Source organism: Lampris incognitus, chromosome 2, assembly GCF_029633865.1.
Source record: "Lampris incognitus isolate fLamInc1 chromosome 2, fLamInc1.hap2, whole genome shotgun sequence".
NCBI classification, from domain to species: Eukaryota; Metazoa; Chordata; class Actinopteri; order Lampriformes; family Lampridae; genus Lampris; species Lampris incognitus.
The window spans coordinates 40764804-40785339 of NC_079212.1; the positions used below are offsets into that span (position 1 = coordinate 40764804).

The 20536-nt window shown below is 45.8% G+C and overlaps 1 protein-coding gene across 1 annotated transcript in view; it reads right to left on the reverse strand.

Moving 5' to 3' along the window:
- The window catches only part of plch2a (phospholipase C, eta 2a), an 82262-nt gene extending 62745 nt beyond the window's left edge, over positions 1-19517 (reverse strand). The window contains 4 exon segments of the mRNA XM_056299740.1: positions 3243-3372; positions 4179-4422; positions 12783-12929; positions 19253-19517. Coding sequence (XP_056155715.1) covers positions 3243-3372; positions 4179-4422; positions 12783-12929; positions 19253-19517 — 786 coding nt within the window.
- Positions 19518-20536: the final 1019 nt, after the last annotated feature.

Here is a 20536-nt window from a genome sequence, read left to right on the forward strand (position 1 = left end):
TTCAAACTTCTTTAATGTTCAGTTATTTTAGTCATGTATCTCACTCTTCTGAGTATCTGCTTCAACTCCTATAGCTTTAGCAGTCATCCTATACAACTAGCAGCTTCACAAAGTTGTAGCGGCTTCATTTTTTTTAATAATGTTTCATACCTTTTTCTCCTTTATCATGGTTTCGAAGGTGTTATACTCATTTACTTCATCATTCTTTCAGCTTTTCTATAAACTTCATCTAAACTTAATAATGTTAAATTGTTTTAGCTGTGTATCTCACTGAGTATCTCCTTCATCTCCTACAGCTTTAGCGGTCATCCTTTTTCCGCTATGAGCTCCATGGACTTCAACTGGCTTTCTTCCTTCAACATTTTCCACTACTTTTCTTCAATACAGTCTATAATACCTTATACAATTGCAGACTCGTGTATTTATTTTTTTTGTGGATTTTTTCCCCTTTTTTCTCCCCAATTGTACCCAGCCAATTACTCCCCTGTTCTGAGCTGTCCCGGTCACTGCTCCACCCCCTCTGCCGTTCCAAGGAGGGCTGCAGACTACCACAGGGGGACGTAGCACGTGGCAGGATCACGCTATTCCTCCCAGTTCCCCCTCCTCCTCAAACAGGTGCCTCGACCGACCAGAGGAGGCGCTAGTGCAGTGACCAGGCAACATACCCACATCCGGCTTCCCACCCGCAGACACAGCCAATTGTGTCTGTTATGTCACCCGACCAAGCCGGAGGTAACATGGGGATTTGAACTGGCAATCCCCGTGTTGGTAGGCAATGGAATAGACCGCCACGCTACCCAGACACCCCTGATTTATGCATTTCCACAAACTTTAAGTCTTTAAATCTATATCAAACTTAAAAATATCCAGCTACTTCAGCTGCCCCTATATTTTGATTGGCAGCTTTAGCTCCTCCAGCCTCAGCAGCCATTCCCCTGATTATTTTCTTTCAACATGTCACAGTATTTTTACTTCTTTATCATCCTTTATACATCCTTTCACTTTGAAACTTCATTCTTACTTTAAAATGTTCTGCTACTTTGTGTGTGAGTGTGTCATTGTTCTGACCGGCTGGTTAAACTGTTAGTTTCAGCTGCTATTCTATTCCAGTCCAGCAGCTTGAAAAAAAATGAACTGGCTCTCTTCATTCAACATTTCCCACTATTTTACTTTAATTAAGTGATATTTACATCAAAAGTTAAAGTAGCATACACGGTTTCTTCAGGGACTAATTTTCTAAGCTTCAGTAGAATTCAGAAGACATCTGAATACTTTACGGAATTTTGAGATTATGGAGAAATACTAAAGGAGCAGAAAAACCCTCTTTGAATATATTCTAATTCAACTTTGCCACACAGCGGGAAAAAAGAAAGAAAGAAAGAAAGAATCAATGGGGGACGTGAGTAATTTCTAAAGCTCGTGTATAAATTCATGTCAGTCAACAGCCTGCTGTAACTGACAATACAAACTGCTTTGTTCCTTTACTACAATCCATCCTGTCCGGGCACTTTAACACCCTTCTCTGCAGAGCTTTATCAGAGGTAACAGCAGCTTTTAGGCATCCTACAGATCCACTGACTACTCATTCATTTATGCTTATGTAGGTTCATCTGGGTGCTCCGAATAGCAATATTAAACAAAAAAAAATTGCTCTTTTTTTTATACCTTTATTGAGATTTGCCTTGAGATTTTTTCTCCCTAATTGTATCTGGCTAATTACCCCACTCTTCCGAGCCGACCCGGTCGCTGCTCCACCCCCTCTGCCGATCCGGGGAGGGCTGCAGACTACCACACGCTTCCTCCGATACATGTGGAGTCACTAGCCGCTTCTTTTCACCCGACAGTGAGGAGTTTCACTGGAGGGTGGGGGGGGGGGTGGGATAGCGCGTTTGAGAATCATGCTATTCCCCCTCCTCCCCAAACAGGCACCCCGACAAACCAGAGGAGGTGCTAGTGCAGCGACCAGGACACATACCCACATCCGGCTTCCCACCAACAGATACGGCCAATCGTGTCTATAGGGACGCCCAACCAAGGTGAAGCTAACACAGGGATTCGAACTGGCGATTCCTGTGTTGGTAGGCAACAGAATAGACCGCTACACTACCCGGACGCCCACCTTGAGATTTTTCAAGGCAATCTGGCCAAGCAATTGTAGCATCAACAGCAAACATAAAAGGTTCTGGTGTCAAGAGCATATACTGGACTAGCACTGATTTGAAAATGTTTTGTTGTTCATCTGATTGGCTTCCTCAGTGCTGATGACACGTGCGGCAAAATGTTCTGACAAAACCACATACAGACTTCGTGCAGCAGATAGGTAGGTGTTAACTAAATAAAACAGTACATAAAGTAATGCAATATGAGGTTCCAGGCAGGGAAAGCAGAATATATCAAGGACCTCTTATCCGGTTCAGTTCAGATCCCTGGGACGAACAGCAAGGACAAGTCTTGTGAATGAGGAGTTCGGACTGGATCCGATTTATGAGAAATATATGATCATAAGTAGGATGGAGAAGAGCCAAGTGCTGAACAGACTAACAAATGAAAATGCTCGATTGACTTTGCTCTTCATATTGACAATAACAGCCAACCCAGCCTAGTATATGTATATTAGGTGCGTGCTTTGTAGCCAGTAATAAATCTAAGAAAACACACCATGATAGATACTGAGCATACATAAGCACTAGACACATGCATTTATGTACAACTGGTCACTATAGTCTGGAGAAATGTAGTATTTTTTTTCTAGATGACTCAATAAAAAAAAAATCCTGCTAATTAGTTTAAAAAATCAGGTGTTTTATTTACAAATGGAATATTACTGGAAGAAAGGACATTTTGGGTAAATTGATTAGGGAATTTAATGGTTCTGCAAGATAAATGTCCAGGGTTGCCATTTGTTATGTGCAAAGAAATGTTCAATGGCGGCTAAATGGTACCCATATCAATGGAAGGCAACCATGTGTCATGGAGGCCCATGTGTATGCAGGTTTTCTTCCCAACCCAACACTACAACAGTTGACTTCACTGAATAGCGCCCATTCAAACAGATGGAGTAAGACTATTCGGTAAAACTGGTTGATGTAGCGTTGGTGTAGTGTTGCCCTCCAAGGCACATGAGTGAGCATCACGGATTTATTTTCTTTACCACATGCTACCCAACAAACATACTTGAATACTGGTGATTTCCAAGTCAAATTTCCTTGCTGGTCCTTTATATCGTAGTACTTCAGAATTACCTTGAACATCTGCTTGACCTTCTGTCGGGGCAGGTTGACATTGAGCTTGTGCAAGAGATGCAGAACCTCGCTGATACTCAGGCTACCGTCACCATTCTTGTCCGCCTCTGTAAACGTCTGCTTCAGCCATGTAATAGAGCACGGTTGGTTAAGGAGGAAAGATGATGACATGGCACCTTTCTTGCACTCCGTCAGGAGTGTGTCTATGAGCGTTAGTGGTTGAGACAAGCCAGTTGCTGCAGTTCTCACTTTCATTTACAGGCAGACCTTCAAATGTCTAGGTGCATGTTATGTAATACATTACATGTAATATGTTCTGGGCCTGTTTGTTTGCTTGTTTTTTTTTTTTTTGATTTCCCCTTTTATTTGTTTCTCCCCAATTGTATCCGGCCAATTACCCGACTCCTGGTCGCTGCTCCATCCCCTCTGCCGATCCGGGGAGGGCTGCAGACTACCACATGACTCCCCCGATACATGTGGAGTTGCCAACCGCTTCTGTTCACCTGACAGTGAGAAGTTTCGCCAGGGGGACGTAGCGCATGGGAGGATCACGCTATTACCCCCAGTTCCCCCTCCTCCCTGAACAGGCACCCCGACTGACCAGTGGAGGTGCTAGTGCAACGACTAGGATACATACCCACACTCAGCTTCCGACTCGCAGACACGGCCAATTGTATCTGTAGGGACGCCCGACCAAGCCAGAGGTAGTACGGGGATTCGAACTGGTGATCCCCGTTTTGGTAGGCAACAGAATAGACCACCACGCTACCCAGACGCCTGTGTTTGTGTGTGTGTGTGTGTGTGTGTGTGTGTGTGTGTGTGTGTGTGTGTGTGTGTGTGTGTGTGTGTGTGTGTGTGTGTGTGTGTGTGTGTGTGTGTGTGTGTGTGTGTGTGTGCGTGTGTGTGGGGTCACAGAAACTTTCTAATCAAGGATATTGGTCGCGCGTGCGCTGCCTTTTGGCCAGGCTGTCCTCGTCACTGATGCCAGCCACCAGGTATTTGAGGCCGGTGATCCAGGTGCGCGCCTCCTCGCCGGTGCTTGACACCAGGTCCAGGGACTCCATGTGCTCACCGTAGTACAGGCTGAAGCAACAGTTTGGGTCAAAGCTGCCCTCGGCATAACGCTGGAAGATCTCTGACTGTTTGCCCTCACACACCTCCCGGATGGAGTCAATCGAGACTGGGTGGAACAAAGGAGACGGCCACAGAAGAGCAGGTGGACAAAGACGAAGGGAAAGAAATCGAATGAGTTGAGAAAAGACTGACAGAACACAATGGCAATAGAGTTAATAATAACAACAACAACAACAATAATAATAATAATAATGATAATAACAATAATAAAAACAATAATAATAACAATAATAATAATCTTTGTCCTACCACATATCATACAGACAGGCATAATACAAAGCGCCTTACAGGAAAGAAACATTTTCAAAATTGCCATAAATAAAGAACATTTCAGAGAAGGAGGAAGGATCACTTAAGGTCAAATCAATTATTTTCTCCTTTAAGCATTTAGGTGCTGCATTTTTTTGTGCAATAAAGAATAAGAAATCCAAGAATAAGACAATAGGCAGAGACGAGACAGTGGAGCTCTATGGAGAACCGAGTGGTTTTGGGCACAAGTAATATGGCCACTTATTTTAGGAGAGGTCCAAAGTGCACTCCTTGCGGCACAATATGTGTCAGAATGCCATAGCCTAAGGGTCAGTGAGTGACCAAAACACTGTCAATTACTGTCAGTTGCTGTTCAAGTGCTGTTCTATGTTTCTGCCAGATCTATGTATTCCTTTTTTCCTTTTTTTTGTTTTGTTTAGTACTTTGTTGACCCGTTTTGTTTTGCTTTGGCAACATTGTAATTAATGCAGTCATGCCAACAAAGCATCACTGAATTGAACTGAAAATATTTTATCTTGCCAAGTTTGTGTGATAAGGTCATATGACACAGAGGTTAAAACACTTAATACAATATGAATGTGCCGGAGAGGTCAGGTCATTAGGACAAAACGTTTTCGAGACAACAGTGAGGTGGTACATGAAGGCATTGCCTCCAGTCACTCATTAACATTTGATATCTATTTTTCCAGGATGGCAAGCAGTAAGGACGTTCCCTGCCCAGCTGGGGCGGTTATTTTTGTAGCCGAGTCCAAATGGCAGATTTCCTTTCCTTCAGAAGAGGAACCAAGTGTGCACACATCCAGAAAACATTATTAAGGTGCAAGAAGAAAACTGCAAAACTGCAGCAAAGGGGTAAGGTCTGCACACTGAAATGCTCCGAAAAACTCATTTATTCAGCAAGGTTTCGATCAATCAGATCTTCGTCGGGCCAGGGGAAGAAGCAATAAAATTTTAAAATCAATTCGAAATATAACAGGGGGCCAGTGTAGGGGGGCAAGCACGGTAGTCATATGGTCATGCCTCTTTGTCCCGGTAATGAGCCGAGCAGCGGCATTTTGTACCAACTACTGATACCCGAGTAAAGTGTGTTGCAATAGTCAAGCCGAGAATAAACATAAGCAGGTACAACTTTTTGCAGATCTGCAACTGATAAAATGACTTAATTAATTTTGGAGACACTATATGTTTTCCTCGAGTGATACCTGCCCATATGTGCACAGCAGACACCACAAGAGGGAGAAATCGCCTGTTCAAGTTTTGCAGTCGTGTAACATATACGGGGAAGTAACACATTATTTCAAAACACTCATATATAATGCAGTGATATATTCATACACTCATCTTTGCCATCATAGGATCGCTCGCATGTCAGAAAACCAAAACACACACACACACATACATACATACATTATGTATGTTTATATGTGTACAATATATGTATAATATACACACATACATACTTTATGTGTGTATATTATACATACATTTATATAGTTGTAAGGGAATATGAAACCTGTGTGACGGGTGTGACTGTGTAAACATACACTACTGGATGTGAAAGGTGCCATCTACAAGCTACTCTTGTTGTTTGTGTATGCTTGTGTATGCTCCCATGCGATTGGTAACACAAGGCCCCCACTAGCGTATATGTAGGGGGCATGTCCGTGTATGTTTTCCAGATTGTGGCTCCTTCATAAAATATACAGCAGACCACTCTTGGTACACAGTCCGCTGATGCAGATCCTCTCAGACCTGTGTTTTACATCAGAAACTCATTCTGAGGCTCAGAAAATTTAATGAGCGGCTTAAACTGGGTGCTCCCTGGAGGAAAGTCAGAGCCCATTTACCCAAGATTTCCATGTTAGGTTTGGTTAGGAATGATGGTCAACACTGACAACAATGTTTCATAGCAGGCAATCAAAGAACAGAAGTTCAAGTTCATTGTGGTTCATTACAAATCCAGAAATCCAGCGGTGGGCGATACTGTACAGCCTAATGAAGCTGTAGACCTGAAACAGCTTATACTACACTGCTCAAAAAAATAAAGGGAACACCTAAAAACACAATATAGACCTCGATGAATGAAATATTTCAGCAGAAAATCTTTATTTATTAGACAGAGGAATGTGTTTAGAGCAAAATAACCTAAGAATGATCAATGGAAATCAAAATCATTAGCCCATTAAGGTCTGGATTCAGAATCATACTCAAAATCAAAGTGGAAAATGGGAACATAGGCTGATCCAACTTCTGTGGAAATTCTTCAAGACGATTCAGAATGAGGCTCAGTAGTGTGTGTGGCCTCCACGTGCCTGTATGCACTCCCTACAACGTCTGGGCATGCTCCTGATGAGACGACGGATGGTCTCCTGAGGGATCTCCTCCCAGACCTGGATCAGGGCATCGGTCAACTCCTGGACAGTCTGTGGTGCGACATCGCGTTGAAGGATGGTACGAGACATGATGTCCCAGAGGTGCTCGACTGGATTCAGGTCTGGGGAACGTGCAGGCCAGTCCATAGCATCAATGCCCTCGACATACAGGAACTGCTGACACACTCTGGCCACATGAGGACGAGCATTGTCATGCATGAGCAGGAACCCAGGGCCCACTGCACCAGCATATGGTCTGACAATGGGTCTGAGGATCTCATCCCGGTACCTAATGGCAGTCATGGTACCTCTGGCTAGCACGTAGAGGTCTGTGCGGCCCTCCAAGGATATGCCTCCCCAGACCATCACTGACCCACCGCCAAACCGGTCATGCTGGAGGATGTTGCAGGCAGCAGAACGTTCTCCACAGCGTCTCCAGACTCTCTCACGTCTGTCACATGTGTTCAGTGTGAACCTGCTCTCATCTGTGAAGAGCACAGGGCGCCAATGGCGAATCTGCCAACCAAGATGTTCTCTGGCAAAGGTCAATCGGGCTGCACGGTGTTGGGCTGTGAGCACAGGCCCCAATTGTGGACGTCGGGCCCTCATACCATCCTCATGCATTCTGTTTCTCACTGTTTGAGCAGAAACCTGCACATTAGTGGCCTGTTGAAGGTCGTTTTGTAGGGCTCCGGCAGTGCTCCTCCTGTTCCTTCTTGCACAAAGGACCAGCTAGCGGTCCTGCTGCGGGGTTGTTGTCCTCCTGCGGCCCCCTCCACGTCTCCTGGTGTACTGGCCTGTCTCCTGGTACCTCCTCCATTCTCTGGACACTGTGCTGGGAGACACATCAAATCTTCTTGCCACAGCACGCATTGATGTGCCATCCTGGATGAGCTGCACTACCTGAGCAACTTCTGTAGGTTGCAGATACCGCATCATGCCACCTCTAGTGGTGAGGGCACTAGCAAAATGAAAAACTAACCAAAGATCGGCCAGAAAAGATGAGGACAGGCAAATGGTCTGTGGCCACCACCTGCAAATCCATTCCTTCTATAGGGGTTGTCTTGCAAATTGTCTAATTTCCACCTGGTGGAAATTAGACAATTTACCAACAGGTGAAATTGATTCACAAATCAGTGTTGCTTCCTAACTGGACAGGTTGATATCTCAAAAGTGTGATTGACTTGGAGCTACAATGCATTGCTTATGTGTTCCCTTTATTTTTTTGAGCAGTGTATATTAACCGCTTATATTCAGGTTACTTGTGCTATTTCTCGCTGTAGGGAGTTCCCTTGCCTTCCCGAAACAGATTGTGCTTGACTACTACGTTCTTGTCCTTTTCTCTGTTAAACTGAAACCTTGATCAACTGACTCTGCAGCCATCTCAGCCATGGAAATTCTTTGGGGGATATTTTTTTTCTGGTGGCGCAGTGGCGGGGCGCGGAGGAATTCTTTAAAAAAAACAATAAACACTTAATTTTGGGTGGCAACGCATAACACAACATAATATTACCGAAATCTTATTAGTATCGTGTTATATTGCTTCATTACTGCTAAAAGTAATGAGGCGTTGCCCCCAACACTGGCCCTGAAACCCGGAGGTGCTGGAAGTTAGAGATTGGAGAAAGGGTCGCTTCTGAATGACGAGGAGATTCTTTGTGACAGTTTACTGTTACACTGTCTCAAAGGAGAAGCGAAGAGGAAGCTGGGTCAATAAAAAAGAACTACACAATGTGTCATGCCAAAATAGTAGGTTTATGTCATGTATCTGTTGTGAGGGTTACACAGATTCTGATATAATCTCCGGGGTCGAAATCCCAAAAGAGATGCCGACTGATTAATGTGCCTCATTCATGTCACAAACCTCTTGGAAACTTTACTGGTTGTCAACAAGTTGGTTGAACATGAAACTGACTTGGCCAGTGTTTATCATGTACAGACAGACAAGTGTCCCCCCCCCCTTTTGTTCTCCTCAATTATATCTGGCCAATTACCCCACTCTTCCGAGCCGTCCCGGTTGCTGCTCCGCCCTCTCTGCCGATCCGGGCAGGGCTGCAGACTACCACATGCTTCCGCCAATGCATGTAGAGTCACCAGCCGCTGCTTTTCACCTGACAGTGAGGAGTTTCGCCAGGGGGACGTAGCGTGTGGGAGGATCACACTATTTCCCCCAGTTCCCCCTTCCCCCCGAACAGGCGCCCCGACCAAGCAGAGGAGGTGCTAGTGTAGCGACCAGGACACATACCCACATCCAGCTTCCCACCCGCAGACACGGCCAATTGAGTCTGTAGGGACGCCCGACCAAGCCAGAGGCAACGCAGGGATTCAAACCGGGATCTCTGTGTTGGTAGGCAACGGAATAGACCACTATGCTAGCCGGACGCCAGACAAGCAGTTTTGACCAAGGGTTTAATAGAGCTCTCAAGGCAATGATACATAAATTTGCACATGAGGGCCATTTAATTGGGTTGGTTATTTGCAACAAGGAAGGGTCACCAGGCACCCACGGAGTTTTTCTCCATTGGTCAGATTACTGGCTTAGACTACTAGGTTTTCTAGGGGTGTATGGAAAGAGGGGTGTGTGGCGGAGCATTGATCAATCAGGAGGCAAAAAAAAAGTGTGTGTGGGGGGGGGGGCTGACTGAGGAAACAAGATTCACTTGAATCAAATGGACCCTTCCTCTCCTGTATCTCTCTCTCCACAACTCTCAGCAAGTACGCTACATGTCTGACCTCATTGGTGTAGGGCACCAAGCCAAACACTTGGGAAGAAACAGACTCGAAATGGGTATGTAGAACATGTAGAACGTGGGATCCCGCTCCAAAATGGAAAACAACCATAAAAACAAACTATAGGTACCTACAGTATGGATTTTATGCTGTATTTTGTCTATTTTACAGCTGACAAAAAATACACGTGGTAAACAAGCAAGCTGTTTCAGTCTGCCTGGTTCTCACTGTGGCACGGCCTCCTTCCTGACAGTTTGCTGGTGCAGTTGTCTGGCACAGTTTAGACATTCTGCCACTGATAGGTTCAGATGTTTGTGCGTCATTTTCAACTTGTTGCATGTGCACTTAAGACTCTGCTTCGGCAGATTAAAGTTGATGAATATTTGAACATAGCTAAGAAGCTTATTAAGTCCTGTGGCACCACCGAGCCAGGGCTACGGAGGAGGGAGGGCGAGAGGAAACCGAACCCTTAAGCCTCCATCAGACACCCGGCTGTACTGGCAACTAAGGAGTGCTGCCAAGAAATTCCTTTGTCTTGCTCTATAAATAAACACTGCTTGAAAATGATGGGAGAGAAATGTTATTTCTGAGCTTGCTCATATAATGCCAAGGATCTGGAGGCTCTGTGAGAAGCCAACATGCCGCCACTGGATGACAAGAAGTCTCACGCAGACTTCTGGTTAAGTGGCAGTGGGTGGCCGTTCTTTTCACTGCTTCATTATTCAAGCCACAAGATATGTGTCCTTCGTCTCTTCTCATATGAATACCAGCAGGTTTACTGCCCTCATCACGAGCCTGTTGCAGTAATTTCGGTAGTTTAGAGGCAACCGGCAGTTTGCAACCAACCACTGTGACGCCATGGGGGAGTTTGGCTAAGATTTGTAAAACTACACACAGGCGCACCTCAGCGAAGTGCCAGCATCTTTAGAGCTCAAACTCCTTTTACAGTCTCAAATACAGTAGAATGTAAAGTGAAGGGGAAAGATAACAGTGAAAGTTAAGACTGTGCAACCAAAGAAAGTGTTATGAGGGCACCGATTTCATAAACAACAGCATCAAAGTGGTCTGGTAGAAAAACTAAGACAACTTTATTTTATCTTTTTTTTGGATCCCCCCACCCACCTTTTTCTCCCCAATTGTATTCAGCCAATTACCCCACTCTCTGAGCTGTCCCGCTCACTGCCCCACCCCCCTCTGCCGATCCGGGGAGGGCTGCACACTACCTCCTCCGATACATGTGGAATCCCCAGCTGCTTCTTTTCACCTGACAGTGAGAAGTTTCACCAGGGCACTTAGCACATGGGAGGATCACGCTATTCCCCCCCCAGTTCCCCCTCCCCCCTGAACAGGCGCCCTGACCAACCAGAGGAGGCGCTAGTGCGGCAACCAGGACACATACCCACATCCGGCTTCCCACCCGCAGACACAGCCAGTTGTGTTTGTAGAGATACCCAACCACCGGAGGTAACAGGGGGATTTGAACCGGACAGCCCCCTGTTGGTAGGCAATGGAATAGACCACTACGCTACCCGGATGCCCCCAAGAAATTATTTCTTAACCTGTGTCGAAAGCTTAGTTTGAGTTTAAATTCTTAAAAAAAAAAAAAAAAACTTCCCAGCCATTTCTAGCCTACTTGAAATCCTTGAAAGATCCTTGCTTTAAAATCCTTAAGTGAGATAATATCCAAAAGTGGCAGGTACAGACAACCCACTGACATGGTTCTGACATACATATACTGGGTTAGTGGAGAAGAGAAGCATCACATGTCCTCTATCCACACTTACAGAATCACCTCATGGACTCAGCAGATGAAAGGAACGCTGCCATTTTGGCAAATAATGTCTTTGATTAAATTAAACTGTTACACTAAAGGAGACAAGTAGATTGGTTGTAGTTTCACTTCTATGTACCCAGTATTTTCTGGGGTGCAGTGTGGTGCCTTTGAGATGCTAAAAAATGTGGTTTGCACCATGAACCACCCACTAAAACCACACCTACCACATGCACCACAATCATTAAAATATATGGAGACTAGAACTAATAAATTTGACACACAGAGGTGAAACTGCTTCAACCTTAATTTTATTTTTTTAATGGCTCCCCCCCCCCCTCTTTTTCTGCCCAATTGTACTTGGACAATTACCCTATTTTCTGAGCTGCCCTGATTGCTGCTCCACCCCCTCTGCCAATCCAGGGAGGGGTGCAGACTACCACATGCCTCCTCCGATATATGTGGAGTCGCCAGCCGCTTCTTTTCACCTGACAGTGAGGAGTTTCACCAGGGGGACGTAGCACATGGGAGGATCACGCTATTCCTCCCAGTTCCCCCGAACAGGTGCCCGATCGACCAGAGGAGGCGTTAGTGCAGGGACCAGGAAACACGCCCACATCCGGCTTCCCACCCACAGACATGGCCAACTGTGTCTGTAGGGACGCCCGACCAAGCCAGAGGTAACACGGGGATTCGAACCGGCGATCCCCGTGTTGGTAGGCAATAGAATAGACCACTACGCTACCCGGATGCCCCGACCTTAATTTCAAAGCAGAGTAACTTGATGAGACAGCTTTTCTGGAGCGAAGCAAAAAAGTTAGTGGGCACCCTAACATGGTCAATGTGGGAAACAGGGACTGTAGAGTAGGGATGACCAGCTGATAAAAAGAAAAGCAGTTCACAGCAGGCTGATGCGAGGATGCATGAGGAGATCAGAGATCAAGCACGAGATCCACTTGACCAGTAGCTTGGCTGAGCAAAGGAGGATAAAGTTTGTAAATTTGGGGATTATGTTTGCAGGTGTACTAATATGTCTGCACTTAAAATGAATTATTTCTGACACATTAATAAGAGGGCAGCACATATAATAGTGAAAAAATTCAAAGCTGTTTGGGATACTGGGATTGTGCTCTTTGCCTATTTGCTGGTGCCATCAAAACACTTTCTACAAATGAAAAACGGAAAGTCACAATTGTGTCCCCTACATTGCTTATTTCTCCCCAGTGAAAACCTACGGACGACCATGAGAACAGAGCCACTTACTCTTGGCCTTCTCATTCTTGCGGGACGGCCTCCAGCGGATGCAGGACTTGTGCTCGTCCAGATAGAAGTAACGCACCAGTCCCTTGGAACCGCCACGGAGTTTCACCATCTGGGTTCCCGTCTGCATGGAAGTCATGCATTTCTCCACTGGAGACACAACAGAAACAACAGAAGAAGAAAAGTTGGATGGCTGTCAGAAAGAGCCACTGGTGTGTGCAGTGCTTGAAAGTGTGTGTATGACAGACCAAACATGAGTGCACATGGTTTCCAGTCAGAAGCATATGCAAAATAAAAAACTTATTCACCATCTACGAACACACACACACACACACACACACACAAACAACTCCCTGTCACTGCTGACAGGGAGTTATGTCTCCTGGAGGAAGAGAGAGGCAAGGAAAGGACAGCAAGAGGCAATTTCTTCACAAAAACAGCTTTAACAAGACCCCGCTTTCATACTTCTGAGCACAGAGCTGCAGTTAAAAAAAAAAACCCAATAAAACATGGACCTGATATGTCAGATGCAAACAATCAATTTGCTGTCCATGAATAAATACATATAAAAAAAACTGAATTAGTGAGTTATTGCCCTTATTTTGGGCAGGATTTTGACAGCTCCTCTTCGGCCATGTTTCAGCAGTAGCGTTGCTGTTGTGGACAGCCATCAATACCCTGGGGCAATAGTCAAATTATACACTGCCACTTGTCAATTGTCAGGTGTCACATCCTTTCACAACCTTTAAGCAAAAAATGTCCATGGGGGGGGGGGGGGACAAAAACAAAACTGAAGTGGCTCCTCATGCAGCACGCACCTCCCCAGACAGTCTCTAAGCAAGGTTAGGGAGTCAATGATCAACACAGACTACTCAATACGTAGCCAAAATATCTTGTTTGGGTACGGCAAACAGACACGGCGGTGATGAATCGCTCTAATTGGCCATTGATTGGGCCTGCTTTATTGACCACCGTGTGGGCCACGTCCCGTCCTCCAGGGTGCTTGTTAATATAGTCCAGTCTCCTGCCCCCTCACTTATCCTGGACCCCGAAATCGGAGGAAGTGGGCAACTCATCAGCTCTGCAGCCAGAACAGTGTAAAGCCGGCAACGTGTTCGCGACGGGCCCCCAGCCCCCCCCCTGCAATTTGATTTAATAATACATGAAAAACAGTCAACTTTTGACACGGCTTTGTTGTTTCCTTTTGTCATGCAGCAGATGTGCAGTGTGTAATGTGCTGCCGTAGAAGAGAGCTTGCACAGCAGTTGAAGTAATTTGAGCGGTGCCGTGACGTTTGACGGTTACCAGCGCACGATGCAAAAAGAGAGTCAAACAGGAAGCAATGCTCCTTTTGACAGGCTTGACTTTTGCACCCATCACATTTGCCCGCAAGCTAAACTCCTTCCACCATAGACAAAGTATTGATCACACATGTTCCACACGTGCAACCAGGCACGCACAAACACTACGGAGTGCACCCGCACGCAAACACATAAAAAAGAGCCATAAGATGAAAATACAAAGACACAACACTATCAAACTGTTATTAATCGTCCAGCATTAGTAATGGCAAGCTGTGCGCCCTCTCTGGTTCCTCCTCCTGCTCTCCGGCTACCGATGGTGTCTAGAAGAGCTCCCCGGCCTCACCACCGATCGCTCCCCGAGCCAACACTAGCATCTGCTGCTCTAAATGTTTCCGCTGCTCCCTCTGGAGGGAGACAAACACTGACTCACACCTTGGTCAAAGCCCAAAATCCCAGATTTCCAGCTCAGTAACCCACGGGGCACTGCTCACCACCGATAACCACTCCTGTGTGTGTACCACTTGGCTGAAATTAACCGACATTCCCTGGACGTCCAACTTCCTGTAACAAAATCAGAGCAGCAGACGGTGAGTGGAAGGAGGCTGCAAATTAAAGAGCAAAACAGCAAAACCAGTCCTTCTTGCTGTCAAAGTACAAAAAAACAACAGACATTTCAAAGAGATATATTATGCATATTATGCCTCCCCCCCTTTCTCCCCAGTTGTACTTGGCCAATTACCGCACTCTTCCAAGCCGTTCCGAGCGCGTGGGAGGATCACGCTATTCCCCCTCCCCCCAAACAGGCACCCTGACCGACCAGAGGAGGCGCTAGTGCGGCGACCAGGACACATACCCACATCCGGCTTCCCACCCGCAGATACAGCCAATTGTGTCTGTAGGGATGCCAGACTGAGCCGGAGGTAACATGGGGATTCGAACCAGCGATCCCTGTGTTGGCAGGCAACGGAGTAGACCACTACGCTACCCCGTCTTGTGCCTTTAATAGGAGTTAACCCCTGGATGACGAGGTAGGGGTGGGTGCTTGACACGCAGCTGCTCATTGTGCATTTTGGCCAATTCTGAGTTGCCCAACTCCTCAAACTACATAGACGGGCTTTTCAAAGATGTTCATGGTACCTACAGTATGAGTGCCAAGGTTTTTGGGTGGTTCAACTTGGGGGTGTGATGTGGAACACCTCAATGCAGACGAGTATATGTAAAAGATTAGGAACATGTGTTAATACGGTGAGAGCACAGAGGAGCTTGTGAGTATCCAGACCGAACATGAGTCGTGCATTGCTCTTGCAAATTGTTCGCATTAATGAGTTTTGCTCTGAAAAAGAAGTCATTTTTCACTCCTACCATCCATTTCTCCATGCTAACATCTAGTTATACTTAAATTTGATGATAAGTAAAGCATCACTTTGCACCTGCAGAAAAAGCTGTGCATGTAATTTAATCGCTACAGAAAATATGCTGACACAAGAAAAGGAAGGTTCAACATTAATATGACTTGGTCTCCATAACAGTGCCTTTGCCAAAGATACCAAATTCATGATATGGATAAAGACAACCACATATTCAGCAATACATGGTGGAATAATAAATCTGACCTACTTTTGGAAAGGTTACCAATAGCCTATGGAAGGCTGATTAAACATGAATAAGCCAAGAAACTCATAATTAATTTGCATACAGTCCAACGGGTTGGGGTTCAAGGACAGCGGTGAAGCTCCAGGAGGTTGTGCATCAATACCGGAATACTTCACCCTTCAACGTGCCCATCCAGACTGAACACACACACACACACACACACACACACACACACACACACACACACACACACACACACACACGCACACCATCACCTTCCACAAGCACAAATATTGACTTATCCCAGCATGGGTGCGCCCTCGGCAAAATGCAGCGTGGTAATAAGAGGAAATAAAGGTACTGTCCTGCTTTTTGAAAAGACATAACCAAATAAAAGATGAAGGAGAATTTGGCTACGTAACGAAGACATGACAGAGGACCGGTGCACGGAGGAGGGGAGCAGAGAAGAAGGAGAACTGGACTGAGACAACATCACAGCAGAGCGGAGATAGTACGACGGAGGAGAGAGACGAGGTGGGATTTGTGGACAGATGAACGGAGAACTGGGAGAAACGGGGAGAGCGCACAGAGGAAATTGAGAAATAACAACAGAAGAGAAAGAGAGGAATAACGAGGGGTCTCCAGTGCATTAGTGGATAATGGTGATGAGGTTTTACCCAGGAGGACAAAAAAAGAAGAAACAATAGCTGCAAACACTTCATGCCCTGTAACATGCCCTGTAGCATGAGAGACAGAGAGATAGGATATGAGAGAAAGAAAGAGAGAGAGAGAGAGAGAGAGAGAGAGAGAGAGAGAGAGAGAGAGAGAGAGAGAGAGAGAGAGAGAGAGAGACAGGATATGACAGAGAGAGAGAGCGAGCGAGCGAGAGAGAGAGACACAGAGAGAGAGACCCATCTTACATGGGTCTAGGCCTGTTGCCATGGTAACACTGTCAGGGTTGACTCGTGATAGTCGATATGAAGAAGCCCAGACTAAGAAATATACTAAAAAGAGAAAAATAAAATTGAATCAGATTTCCTCCACGGGACTTGATCGATACGTTGCTGCTTTTGTCATGCTTTGTGAAGACAACTGTGAGCCCTCGCTCTATCGAACCTCAAAAAGAAAATACGACAGGGATACAAACGAGAACTGGATGCCATGAATTAACCTCATTATCATCCTAATTCATAAAAAGAACAAAAACCCCGCCTTTCATTTTGCTGCACGTCGTCCGCAAGAGCCTAGGAAGTACTGAAAGCTTGTTTTAACAGCGTCTCCAGAGGAGCCCGCAAATCTAATTTCTGAAGAAAAGAAAAAAAAAAACCTCCAAATGGGTCTGGAGAGGAACTACGCTCAAAGTCGCTGCTGAATCACTTCTCTTGTATGTGCATGCATGAGCACACAGCCGAGGGGGAGAGAAAGCTTTTTCAGTGCAAATTGCTCAATCTGACAAAAAGGACAAAAATAATAAAGAAATTTAAAAAAGAATCAAAAGTAATTGCAGAGGCAAAACAAGCACAGAAAAAAAATACTGGTGGTTTCCACACCTTTCCATCTGTTGACCTACTTATTATTTGCCCCGTAATGGGACGACCTACACTGGTAAAGCCAGGTTTACGCCGCAAGCGGAGCGGCCATATTGTCCCATCTATCAGTCCATACGTTTGTCTTCTCATGGCCGTTGGCTGTTCGTTACATACATTCATAGGGTACCTATGTAAATTAACAGTGGTCAAAAAGATGATTAATGTCAGATCTCCTCTGAAATATCATTTCCCAAATGAAAATGGTTTTGTCGGGGCGTCCGGGTGGCGTAGCGGTCTATTCTGCTGCCTACCAACTCGGAGATCCCGGTTCGAATCCCTGTGTTACCTCCGGCTTGGTCGGGCGTCCCTACAGACACAATTGGCCGTGTCTGTGGGTAAGAAGCCGGATGTGGGTATGTGTCCTGGTCGCTGCACCAGCGCCTCCTCTGGTTGATCGGGGCGCCTGTTTGGATGGGATGGGATGGGATCCCAATGGGATGGGAGGGGGAACTGGGGGAAATAGCGTGATCCTCCCACGTGCTACATCCCCTTGGTGAAACTCCTCACTGTCTGGTGAAAAGTAGCGGCTAGCGACGCCACATATATTGGAGGAGGCATGTGGTAGTTTGCAGCCCTCCCCGGATCGGCAGAGGGGGTGGAGCAGTGACCGGGACGGCTCGGAAGAGTGTGGGGTAATTGGCCGGATACAATTGGGGAGAAAAAAAAAAAAAAAGAAGGTAATGGTTTTGTCAATTAATGAATCCAAAGATAAAAGATGTTTCTTTATTTCGGGCCGTTACACATGGGGAGACACGCAAATACGAGGTGGCCGTTCCACATCTGGTGGAAACACCAAGCGGACACTCTCCACAGAAATACTGCTCTGCAGCCATTCTGCATGCCATGCAAACGCGGTGTAATTCGGTATGTTACTGGCATTATCTAGCCTCCTGCAGGCTGGGCTGGTTGTGGCTGGTTTGGAAAGTTAATGTGGCTAAGGCCTAAAGGTTGAGGTGCCAGGTTTACGCAGGAGAGCAGCTGAGCATAACGGCCAGGTAAGAAGAGAGCAGAGCTTCGTGGTCCTGATAAAGCAGCTGGTGAGTGGGTGTAACCATTGAGATGTGACACAGTGACCTGGGTGTCAGTGGCCCACAGGGAGTGCAATCCAGGTAAATATATGAGCCAATGGGCAAGAGCCTGGCTCCTCTCGCCCTCTCTTTCGTTGCACGGGGCTAAGCCCATGGGGATTGTCTGGACTCCATATGTTTCATAGACGCAAATACACGCGTGTACCGCCACATGCACACACAAGTGGCTCTGCGGCACAGATGGTTTGTTTTGCTGACGTTGAAGCAGAAAAACCAATAACGTAGGTGACATGTGGGCGAATTGAGCCAAAGCAAAAGTCGTCTGGTGACCTGGAATATGTACCCTGCAGTGCAGTCTTACTATAGGGCCTTCATTTTTTTTGGGGGGGGTGGTGCCAACAGGTTATCTCACTATATTCTGTCTTGTTTATCTGTGTTTTAATTATTTTATTTTTTCAGATAGGGGTGGGGGTGTGTAGGCTGGGAGCCATGCTAAAGCTTACAGGTTACGTCACTATTTTTCCTTGTCTATCTGTTTTCTATCTTCTTCCATCTTGTGCATCTTGCTTTTTCTTCTTGTTCTAATGGTTATATATATATATATATAGTTGTATAAATGTGTAAAAAAAGAGTTTTGATATGTATTTTCATAATAAAAGAGAACTTTTTTTTCAAAAATAATCTGAAAGACAATGTATAGTTAAACTATTTGCATGCATGTACAGCCTACTAACTCAAACAATATCATGAAAGGCGGTGTGGTATATGTTGTCAATTATTAGATTTAGAACAGAAGTCCTATTGGGAATTTTTTTTTTACATAAGCGCAGGCTTACAATATGACAGTTCATCACACAGATAGTGATCTTAAAATTAATTACCACCAAATTAGATTTCACTCATACTTCTTCACTTGTGTGAACCATGCACTTCATTCATCTACCAAGTGCCAGGCTTACCCATGAAGCCAAGCCTCCACTTGGAGAAGGCCACAATGCTGCTCCCTATCCAGAAGAACTCGTCCACCAAGCGAGACAGAGAGGCCTGCTGCCGGCTCTTGGACTGGGCCAGCTCCTTCTCTTTGTCCATGTCGCTGTCTGAGGAGAAGGCCCCCTTGGCTGGGGGGCTGGGCTTGTCACCGGTGGCAGCAGCAGAAGTTGAACGCATCAGAGCAGAGGACACGGGCCCGATGGGGAAAAAGCTGCTTATCACGGAGGTAGACATGTAGAACAATCGAGGGTGTAAGTTGTTTCCCGAATGAGAAAAGGATGTTCCTGCAGGAGTTTTTTTCTTTTTCTTTTTTTGCTCTTGGATAAAGTCTCAGCTTAAACCGTAATTTACCAGAAAATTATGCAAAATTACACAGACTGAATTGTACACAAAGTCTTCTCGGGCAACTGGTCGTGGTTTCCTGAAAGGCTCTGACTAATGCACACTATGTCATCCAAGCTTCTGGAAAAATAACAGAGTAATAGCGTTGCTCGCTGATGTTTGCCTTTCGAAGCTATTTTTTTATATTTGATACATCGATATTTTTCAAAACAGCAGAGTTCCTCCCAGATTCCAGATGATACCAACAGTGGGTCAATGACCTTTCTCGCCCTCCTTGCAGCAGCAGCCCTGCTTATTTCTCTGCCCTCTTTCTTTCAGTATCCTTGCAATTGAGAGAGCAAAGGGGTGCGCCAGGATCTTCTCATGGCTTTGACCTTTCTTCACGCGTCACCATTATTTCTTCACCATAAGTCCCCTCGTAGAGTTGGAAAAGACTTGGTCCTCGGTTCAAAGGAAGAGAGAATGCAGGTGCACTCGGGGAAGCAGAAGCAACATAGAAATACAGTCCGTCAAAAGTGCAACATGTGGTGGGCGGGCAGCAAACCTAAATCCCTCAGAAGCGGTAATCCTGCTCCAGGAGATTTGCTTAATGGGTGGAGGGAAAGAGTGACACAGAGACATACCAAAGAGGAGGTAGTGTAGGGGGAGGAGGGAGGGGGGCTATGAGAGATCCCTACTAAGATGTTACCATTTTCATGCCCAAAAACAACAAAAAAAGCTGTCTAATCTCCATGTTTCCTCTGAGGGCTGTACTGGCAGAGTGCAGCAAGTTGTAACATTCACACACTAGTCTGTACTCTTTGTACAACCACAACTGAGAAGCACATGAAAACTCTATCATCCATCTACCTCTCACTTGCTCCATCTTTCCCTCTGTGGTGTTGGAACATTATCACTGTGGCTGCCAAGCA